Source organism: Portunus trituberculatus, chromosome 27 (assembly GCF_017591435.1).
Source record: "Portunus trituberculatus isolate SZX2019 chromosome 27, ASM1759143v1, whole genome shotgun sequence".
NCBI classification, from domain to species: Eukaryota; Metazoa; Arthropoda; class Malacostraca; order Decapoda; family Portunidae; genus Portunus; species Portunus trituberculatus.
In genome coordinates, this window is record NC_059281.1 from 10,838,586 (window position 1) to 10,849,901 (window position 11,316).

General features: G+C 34.8%; 2 protein-coding genes across 9 annotated transcripts in view; one reads left to right on the top strand and one right to left on the bottom strand.

Moving 5' to 3' along the window:
• Positions 1 to 422: 422 nt before the first annotated feature.
• On the bottom strand, positions 423 to 6,834 carry LOC123509495 (riboflavin kinase-like). The gene is given in 5 exon segments (XM_045263807.1): positions 423 to 1,296; positions 1,712 to 1,814; positions 3,793 to 3,857; positions 3,860 to 3,943; positions 6,688 to 6,834. Coding segments are annotated over 5 exon segments (558 nt in total). The 5' UTR covers positions 6,773 to 6,834; the 3' UTR covers positions 423 to 1,075.
• A 2,044-nt stretch (positions 6,835 to 8,878) lies between these two features.
• LOC123509658 (transmembrane protein 17B-like) overlaps positions 8,879 to 11,316 on the top strand; it is a 4,135-nt gene continuing 1,697 nt past the window's right edge. The window contains exons 1-3 of one of the 8 annotated variants that reach the window (XM_045264111.1): positions 8,879 to 9,161; positions 10,155 to 10,359; positions 10,554 to 10,657. In XM_045264111.1, coding sequence (XP_045120046.1) covers positions 10,254 to 10,359; positions 10,554 to 10,657 — 210 coding nt within the window. In that variant the 5' untranslated portion in view covers positions 8,879 to 9,161; positions 10,155 to 10,253. The other 7 variants (XM_045264110.1, XM_045264109.1, XM_045264114.1 and 4 more) reach the window with 7 other exon arrangements.

Genomic DNA, 11,316 nt, shown 5'->3' on the forward strand with positions numbered 1-11,316 from the left:
ATACCGATGTCAGTGCATATCCATAGTCCTGCCACAGTCTTGAGAAAAACAACATTCTTCTGTGTTGTCGATAGTTTTTCATTTAGAAACTTATGATAATACCAAAGAGGCTTATTAGTGGTGAAAAAAAAAAAAAAAAGGAACCTGGTGAAAGTGCATGTGTTAGTGGGCCACAGCTCTCCACTAGTGGATTCACAGAAACACCACCAGGAGAAACTTTACAAAGACGTTTTCATGGATCATGGATGGTGACTCATCCTCTGGTGACCTCCCTCCTTCTCCCCTCCTCTTCTAAGTTATCCATCACCAGCCTTCACTTACGGTATGTACAAATCAAAATCGAAAAAAAAAAAAAAAAAAAAAAAAAACATTGAAATTTTTATAAACTTCAGGTTTTGCTAAGATTAGAATGAATTACCTGATTTATAGGTATCAACAGTCAAACTTTTTAATACTAGAACAGCCTTTTGGAATTAATTAAGTTTGAGTATTGAGTCTCCACTGTACATCATTACAAAACAATTATGGTGATGTAATTTGTGAACTCTTTATACATGCACAATAAATAAAGGAATTAAATGTTAACCTAAGGATTGCACATTTATGTGGTCCTGTTATGGGTTGCATGTGGAATGGATGCCACCATTTCCAGGATTAGTTTATCACAGTCTACCAACCCAACAGCAGCAACTAAGAGTTAATCAACTCTTTCTGGCCATACCTCTGTAAATACCTGAATTTAAATTGTTGAAAAGAAAAATTACCAACATATATAAATACTTAACAAAATGTTAACTGGATATGTAAAATTATTCAAAATATTCTATCTCTAAATATAATAAAATACTAGTAGCAGAGATTCATCTATCTGAAACTTATACTTTCTCCTGTCTCTTCCTATTACAGCATTGATATATAATCCATTATTGAATTGACATGAATTTTTTACATTTTTTTTGTGGGATTTTTAATAAATGTTGTTAAATTCTTCCTAGACTTTTTCCATTAACAGGAAAAGTGCACCTCTAAGTCTATGAATCAGATAACACCATAAATTCTAAGGCAGTTTGTACTCTTAACTGTTATCTCCATTTTCTAAAGAACCGTTGAGGAGTTTTTTGGAATCAGGAAGGCCATTACTGATGCCATTAGCAATATCTTCCTTAGTAAAACCATTGCAGTGGGACTCAGACTTCCCAGTGAAAAATGGATGACTTTTGAAGTGTTGATGCTCTGGTAGGGATAGTTGCCTGTCAGACTCAGCTATGTCACCTTTGATGGCCGTAATAAGCTCCTCTGAAAGTACAGCATGAAATCACATTGGTATTAAAGACTTATCCTCAAACAAAATCTGGAACTAAATATTCATACACACTAATACAACAATGTTTCTCTAAAAATTTCATAGAATCACGAAATATTATTTGAAAGTGTAAAATATCAGTAGTTTCAAAGAACTTTTATGTTTTTGTTCTTTCAATGTCTAAAATTTTAATAGTAGAATATTAAGATAAGTTAGATTCATAAGTAAAACTTACAATACAATACAATTTACTTACAAATCTTTGCACACACATTTACTTTTACCTCTAACTTAAAAAGCATTTGAACGATAGCCAAATTACAAGTCTACATTTGTTACTAACACACATGATATAATTTTACAAAAAATAAATAAGTAAATAAAATAAAATAAAAAATAATCACTCACCCAAAGAGCTGAAGTTCTTTTCCCCTCTGATGTATCCCAGCATGACGACTTTCAACTCGGACCCATAAAAGTCATCCTCAAAGACATGTATGATGTGTGTTTCCTGAAAGAGATAGATCTCCTGTGAGGTGTGCCCATCAGCACACGTCACACACACACACACACCATGTTAGTAAGAATCACCACCACCACCACTTCAGTATCATGCAATGCTACACAAAAATATCTTCCTTACAGATCAGTTACACTACAGAGGAATTACTTGGGATGTATTAATACTGAATGCAAAACTAATTTGTAGAAAGCCTTGAAGCTAATTTGTAATATGATATTATGAAAGTAAAAAGAAGTATAAAAAAAAAAAATCAAGACATATTCAAGCAACATGCATACAAGTAATTACATTGTGTGAATATAATAATATTTTTAGCAGAAATGCAGTACCCATTACCAACCATAAAATAACAAAATGCAAATGCAAAAAAAAAAAAAAAAATCATGCAATGGATGAAATACAATTAGTAAAATACAAATCAAAAGTTATTAGTGAGCAACCTATAGCTCCATATCAGTCTTTCAAGCAAATGAATTATGCTATGCTAAGTTGAAGAGACAGAAAGTAGAAGAATGTATTCACACTGGTGCACACGTACATCACAATGGCTGTGACCAATTTCAATCCCTCGTGCCATTTCAGCTCAACAAAATGAATAATTTCCACTATATTTAAGAAAATCAACAAAAGAAGAAACTATACAGTGGTTTATTCTTCTAAGATACCATGAGTCAGCATCAAGACTCAAGTGGCAGCAAACCTACAAACCTGAATCAACATGGCCTACTGCAAAAAATCCTTGATTGCTGCATTGCCAAGACTAACACCTTCCTCTTTCCTCTGACCTTGAGAGTCACAGGAAGTGATGAAAAAATGATCACACACACACACACACACACACACACACACTTTCATCTACAATAAGTCATTACTGTTTATATCCTATGGCCCTATCAGCACTTCCAGGATTCAGCAGGTAGCGGAACTAAACAAGACATTAATCATGAATCAATAGGCTGAAATTCTGGGAAGAGAAACAAGGTGCTCCAGGCATGTTCTCACCTTGACCATAAACTAACTCTCTCTCTCTCTCTCTCTCTCTCTCTCTCTCTCTCTCTCTCTCTCTCTCTCTGTCATGCATATGCATATGCACACACACACACACACACACACAGAGAAAGATTACAACAATTGTGTGTGTGTGTGGAGAGAGAGAGAGAGAGAGAGAGAGAGAGAGAGAGAGAGAGAGAGAGAGAGAGAGAGAGAGAGAGAGAGAGAGAGAGAGAGAGAGAGAGAGAGAGAGAGAGAGAATATGAGAGAATCTTCTGTCATACAAAATGTTGACTCATGCTGATCCAACATCCTATCCCTAGCATTCACAGCTGCTCATGTCTGTGTGTGTGTGTGTGTGTGTGTGTGTGTGTGTGTGTGTGTGTGTGTGTGTGTGTGTGTGTGTGTGTGTGTGTGTGTGTGTGTGTGTGTACACTAGTATAATTCACCATTATCATTATTACTACTGAACACCTAACAAGACCATGACTTTATTGAACTTTCAAAGATTTCTATTCATTAGATTGCACAGTGCACCAAGTTGTGAGAAATTAGTGTACATGCAAATGTTTTCCTGAAGTTATATGATTATAAAGATAGTATAGATGGGCATGTACAGCAAAGCAGATGGGTAGGTAGATATCAGTGTAATAAGCAAGCATGCAAAAAGTACACCAGAATACCTCCAAGGAAATATATGGTCCTCATTCAGTCCCTCTTGGAGACATGCCATCCAGTGCTAGACTGCTCAATATTTGGTGAATTATTTAATGCCTCTCAAGGTCAACCAAGGCATGTTTTTCACATGTACCAGTGTACCATGGCAACCAAATCAATTGCAGCTCAACATAGTGCACAAAAGTAAGACTAAATTAAACACAAGTGTCTTACTCATATGAATATGTAAAATGATGAATAAATGCACCTTTGACTAATTAATATTTGGTAGAATACAATGAGATAATGGAAAACTTACCATGGATTTCTTCTCATTCTTATAATAAGGATTCCAGCCAATGCTCATGACCATTTTGTGGGTGGGCCATTGTCCACCTTTGCCCAGCCATAGTAGATCCCTGTCTGGATCTCTGCTGGCAGCTGCTCTACTACATGCTCAGGAAAATTGGCTGTTGGAAAAAGATGGTGGATGAATGATCATGAAGAGGTTGACAGAACAGAGAGAGAGAGAGAGAGAGAGAGAGAGAGAGAGAGAGAGAGAGAGAGAGAGAGAGAGAGAGAGAGAGAGAGAGAGAGAGAGAGAGAGAGATAGGTAAATACAGTAAAGACTCAATACTCAAATGTCTTAACAGTTGAACTTTTCAATATTCAAACACAAAAGTTCGACCTGGCATTAAAAAAAATATCTGGTACTCGAACGGCCGCTCATGCAGTTATACCATTCAACAATCTTCAGCGTTCTTTCTGTAATTTGTCATTTAGAAACTTACAAAGACACAATGAGGCTTATTAGTAGTGAAAATAAGGATCTAATGAGAGTGCAAGTGCCCTCCAATAGAGGGTTCACAAGAATCATGTCGAGTTACCAGGCATTTTATATGTATGGTGACTGACGAAAAGCCTCCCTCCTCCTACCCTCCCTTCTCCCCTCCTCTTCTATGTTATCCATCACCAGCATTCACTTACATTAAATACTAGTCAAAATAAAAAAAAAATACATTCAATCTTTTTTTAATTTGAGGTTTTACTAAGGTTAGAATTAATTACCTGATTTATAGGTATCGAGTCAAATTTTTGATACTCTAACAGCCATTTCGAATTCATTAAATTTGAGCATTGAGTCTCCACTATATATATATATATATATATATATATATATATATATATATATATATATATATATATATATATATATATATATATATATATATTTATTTCAATTAAGAAATGTTCTTATATATATATATATATATATATATATATATATATATATATATATATATATATATATATATATTTATTTCAATTAAGAAATGTTCTTATATATATATATATATATATATATATATATATATATATATATATATATATATATATATATAAACATTTCTTAATTGAAAGAGGAAAGTTAATATGAAAATGGTGAATAATACAAGACTATATGAGCAGTATGAGAAAAGATAAGATTTGCACTAACTCTAATTCTATTCAACCTTTTTTCATCTCTAAACTACTCAACCTGTTTCCATTAACAAAGACTGTATTAAGAATATGATTCAATGCAATGTTGCATTAAATTTTGCAATGAATATTGAAAAATCCTTTTTTCAGATGTTCATTATTTTTTGTTTTAGCTAAAATCTTCACAAAGTAAAACATATTTCATTATCACCTAGTTACTTTCATCAATTTGGCAGTTTTTAGGACCATAACTTTGCAGACTGCAAAGCAGTTGTATTTACATGATTGTTTTTTCTCATTTTTCTCTATAAATAATAAATTATAACTAAAATATTTCTAAAAATATATGACTTGGTCACACTTTGTAACTGGAACAAGAAACTTTTCATCATCACAATGCTTTGGCCTTGTGGACTCAAGAAAATGAGGCTTTGATAAGAATGTAACTGTTGTCTTAGAGGCTGCCATTGAGAGAGAGAGAGAGAGAGAGAGAGAGAGAGAGAGAGAGAGAGAGAGAGAGAGAGAGAGAGAGAGAGAGAGAGCTGACATCATGAGCATAATACCTGGTTTTGGAAATATAATAATAACTGTCATGATAATGATACCATCACATCTATGCCTGCATGAAGCCATAATGGGTCATACAAATTTCTTTATCCATTAATAGTATTTAACTTAATTCAGAAAGTAAGTTTTAAGATTACTCTTCTCTTGTTTTCCTAAATGACAGACAGACAAGTAGTTCTGAAAGATATACAATTAGATCACAAATCTAAAAGTTTCACCTTTGCTATCTAGAAATTGTAATGAAATCTTGTGACTAAAACTGACTGTTCATATAAAAAAATACACCTGGTTTCTCAAAATATGACAAAGTAAAATGCTTTTTATGTAAGAAAGAAGATAAACAGTATGTAATAAACAGGTAGTTGAAGTAGAAAATGTTAATCCTCTTGAAAGTGAATTTGAAGAGTTTCCAACCAGACTTGCTAGCTTACTATAAAAACAATCTTAATAATTCATTGAGAAAAATCAATACATAAAATCCAAATCATGGAAAAATGGAAACACAAAGCAAAACTTTATTATTATTACTATTTTCAAACACTGTGAACACTAACAGACTACTGGGTCGCCCGAGACAGAAAGAACAAAATAATGAGAAAAACAAATTCGGAGAAGGCAAGGGGTTTGTCATACAATCTGACACATCACAAACTAAACAGCTGGGGCAGGTGAACACAGAGTTACCTGCCGAACAGGAATGTACGTACGTACCGGTGGGCAGTAGTGAACCTCATCATTTCACCTCACCTCCCACACCACGGTAACTTGAATGGATCATCTTCCTCGTGCATGAGTGTGGCGAATAAAGGCCCCCCCAATTTACAGCGGGGAGCATGCTTAATGTGTATCTAATCTTAGTAGTCTGAAGGACGCACGCCAATGACGCAATGCTCTCGTGAGGCACGCACGCACGTACAGTACGTCTCCAAACTTTCTCGTAAGCTATTCACACACCACCGCCAACTGCCGAGGCCTACATTCCCTCTCACCGCCTCAACCTCGTTTTATTGGTGGAAAAAAAATAATAAAAAAAGAAAAAGTTAACTCCACCACCTGCTTGTTTACTTAACCGTGTATGTAATCTTGCAGCCACTCCTCTCACCCACCAGGTATGACTAGCAGTCTAAGCTAAAGGTTATTGTTCAGATGGTACTACATAGCTTACCTGTAGGGATTCCCAGCTCCTTGGATCCCCTCCCGAAGCCTTTTACAACCGTGCCCACAGCGAAGTAAGGCAGTCTGCTTTTCATGGTGTCTCTCTGGTGACTGAATGAAAGCTGCTCGCTGTCGTCTGCACGCCCCGCCGGGCCCACTTGCCGCTCTCAGTTGGGAAAATTTACTGAACCATAATTTAATATTTTTAAATGCCCATGAATATCTGAAGGTGCCATGTATCATCATGCATCTGTGATTTGAGATGAATATGAGAATAACATTAAGGCCAATTAAGTTTCGTTCTATGTATGTCTGTATTGTTTTTTTTTTTTTTTAACATTCCTTGTGATATAATATATACGTTTTCATACATGCGAAGAACTGGTATAATTATGTGTAGCAGGCTGTCATTATTTTTCAATATGTCGAGCACCACAGTAGTGTAAGTAGGTAGTTAAAAACAAAATAGTTACATAAATATTTGCATCACACGCCCATGCATGTCTTGTAATATTAATCAAAATGTTACACAAGGAATATGTGCGTATATAGTCAGGAATTGTTACGGTAGAATCTTCGAGATTTCCCAGTTATAGAAGCTATAGAGGTTTGCTTTGGTGGGTGACAGTGCTTGTTGTTATATATTTCGCAGTTCTCTCAAAAATAATCGTCGGCAGGATATGAGCGTTCCTGAGAGGCGATGACGTAACTCCTGTTATAATCACATGAAGATTATAACTTTTTCACATGTTCCATACTGATTATCATAAGCGCACGGAGTTTTCAATCTGTTATAAATATATGTAGATAAGGAAGATGGAAATCGAATGGCAAAAAAAAAAAAAAAAAAAAAAAGCTAAACCACACGAGTCAAGAGACAATTGCGTAATCTGGGCAGAATATCAACATTGTTTTGCTTTCAATTCGTAATATAAGTACTTACATCTTGTTATGCTTAGATAACGTTTAGTAACAGAAGCACTGAACATATTCATATCTTGTTGCTAGTTTCGATGCACGTGCAGTACCTACGCTCTTCAGTTTGCACATGAAGGTCACTCACAATAAATGATCTAATCTTTATCTACGTATCTAAATACGATCTTCAATTTGTATCTACCCACTCAGTTTTTTTTTTTTTTCAGAGAGAGAGAGAGAGAGAGAGAGAGAGAGAGAGAGAGAGAAACTTAATTTGCAAATAAGACGGACGTATTTAACAATATTCACGTGTTATTCTTTTTTTTCTTATACTGCACATAGGATACTGATGCATGGATCATATTCACAAAAGAATATTAATGTTTCCTTTCTTAATTAAAGTTGATCGATCGAGGTACCTATAATTAATGTTTTATCATTGTTATAAATTTACAATCAGTTTTCTTATCACCATTCTAAACACGAACAGGAGAAATGTCCATACTCTAGATCTAGAATAAGACGGAGGAGGAGAAAGAGAGAAAATGTACAATGATATATATATAGTTATATACACGAGCCTGCGTGGGCCCACTGTAGAATTAAGTACTACCTATCAATATATACCTATAGCCTTTATGCGGACGCCGGCAGATTTTTTTCTTTTTGCGTGAACAAAAAAAGAAAACTACACTTAAAACTTATCAAAACACACACAATCCAAATAAGCATAGATTAAAAAAGTTTAAAGGGAGGTCAATGCTGCATATTTCCTTTGCCATTCTATTCGGAGAAAGAGGAAAAGAAGAAAATGTTGCCCGAGAGGAAAATTCTTAGGTACTTCCCCGTTATCTGTGTAAGGATTTCACGCGGGAAGTTCCCTTGATAGCGTGCCTCAACCCAATCCCTTGCTCTCACCATTTTCACAACCAGGAGGAAGGAAAAAGATAGAATGAAGAAAACTTGCAATAATAATAAATCACCTGCCTATCACAAAATACGACACCGGCCAGTTATCAGGCAATATATATATATATATATATATATATATATATATATATATATATATATATATATATATATATATATATATATATATAGAGAGAGAGAGAGAGAGAGAGAGAGAGAGAGAGAGAGAGAGAGAGAGAGAGAGAGAGAGAGAGAGAGAGAGAGAGAGAGAAAACACACACACACACACACACACACACACACACACACAGTAAAAATATTTGCCTAATATCTAATTATTTAAATTTTTCTTTCTTTTGTGCTTCTACATTTATGTGTGTAGACAGTAGCAGTAGAAGGAAGGAGAAAGGAAAAATAAAGGAGAATGAAGAGGGTGGAAGGCGAAAAGGATGAGGAAGTGGAAGAGCAGCCAAGCCTTAATACTTAACTCTCCCTCCATTTCCTCAATATTTTGCCTAATATCTAGTGTTTCTTGGCTTAAAACGTGTAGATGGAAATAACGAAAAGAAGATAAAAGGAGAAACAAAAGAGGAGGACAAAGAAGAACAGAAAACAGGAAACGTAAAAGGAGGAAGAGCCAAACCTTGATATTTTTAGGTAAGTTTCTCTTTTAATCTTGCCGTTCTTTATAATGAATTTTAGTGCATTATTGGTATTTTAAAGGTGTTTTAAGTGTGTTTGGTGATGTTGCGGGATGTTTTGAACGTTTTGGATGCATTTTGTGTTTCCAGTGTGTTTTAGATATTTTTAGGTATATTTTACGTAGTGTGGAAGTGTGTTTGAGTGTGTTTGGGGGTATTATGAGGGGTTGTTTGGTGTTTTGAGTATTTTGGATTGGTTTTGAGTGTGTTTTGTGTTTGTTTCATAATATTATAGTGGCTTTGGTGTATATGAGGGGCTCAGGGTGTATTTGGATGTATGTGTGAGTTATTTTTGTTGTACATTGGGTGTTCTGTGTGTGCTTGGGGCATTTTGAGGTTTGCTTGGCGGTTTGAGATAATTTTGAGTGTTTTAAGTGGTTTGGGTGTTTATCAAGTGTCTTGGATATGTGTGTGGGTGATGTTGGTTTTAAGTGGTTTGTGTGTATATGAGGTGTGTTTTGTAGTGTGGGGGTGATATTAGTATATAATGTGTGTTTCTAGTGAATTGCAAGTGTGTGTTGGTATTTTGAGGTGCTGCATTGTGTTTTGAGTGTGTCTTGGGTTTTGGGTGTGTTTAGGTGTTTGGGAGTTGGATTCTGAGTGTGTTTGGGCTTATGTGTGGGTGTTCTGAGTGTGTTGTTATTATGAAAGATTTATTGGGTTTAAGGAATGTTAGCTATGCTTATTCCTAATTTGTTATACAAAAAAGAAAGTCTTACCAGAGGTTTTATTCAGGTTTTATGATTTTGTAGTGCAAAAGTATATTATTGGGATTTATGAAAGATAGTAAATTTGTGATATCAAAACCCATACTTTTAGCAAAATCAAAAATAAAAATCATTATGGAGATTCACATGAATGAAAAAAAAGCTTTAATATTGTAAATGTGCATCTTTAAGCATCATTCTAACATTAAAAACTACATTATGAATTTATATGCTTTATGCAGTTACAGGAGACTACACAAAGAAGGAAAGCATGTGAGACAACAGAACACCGTCTGCAAGACCTAATACTACAAGCCCATCATCATTTCCCAGCAACAGCCATGGCAACTCAATCAGCAAGACGTCTTCTGTCCAATACTGTTGAAAACTTAACTGTCAAATTCTTCCCAGGAATTTCCTTCAGTCATTTAAGTGGAAATTCTTATGGTAAGTTTTTTGTTTTTTTCTTTTAATGGTAATAATCATAAGGGTAGCACGACTTGCAAAAGGGGGCATATATAAAACAAAATAAACATAATATTCACCAGTATTGATATCTTCTAAAGTTTTATGCTGCCCTGTGCAGTAAAACACAAGAAAAGGTACCAACCTTTGTTCACTTTGCATTCACTAACCTGCAGGCAGTGAGGCAGTAGCCAGCCTTCCACTACAAATGGTGCTGTACTTCTCAACACTGTTCTTCCCTTGTTGGCTTGGAGCTTCGGTCATCATGATGGCTGCAAAGGTGAGACAATGTCTGAACCTTATTCTCATCAACGTTACTTCAGTTCATTTCAGAAAAAAGAAAATAAAATGCTTAATACAAAATAAAGAAAATAAGGGAGGGAAGAGAATAATAAAGTAGATAAAAAATTGGAAGACACTGAATGAGAAACATTTTGAGGAAAATTAAGTAGATTGGATAGAAATAAAAAATAAGAAGAAAAGACGGCATTGTGACATGTATGGGAATAATAGGTATTGGTGGAAGATTACATGAATGGAGGCATATTGATAGTTAAAACTGTAAAACTCCTAGGGTTGCAATGGTTTGAAGCATTATGTATAAAATAGGTACCTTGACATTTGACAATGCTTAAGTTTATTGTAAGGAAAGTCACTCCAATTTGTCTTAACATAACATAACATAACATAACATAAATAATAGGATAACAAAGGGCCACCAGGGCCCATCTAGGTTATCCTGTATCTGTCGCACAGTGACCTCGTCATCAGTACTTAAAGATACACTTACAAGTACACAATACATTATATATTAATTCTAAATATTTGGCCCATTAACAGGGGTAAGTCCTGCAGCGAAATCCTCTACAATTTGTGGTCCCCATACATGGGGATCATGTCTTGTTTAACTATAGTAAATTTCTTATAATTTCTTATAAA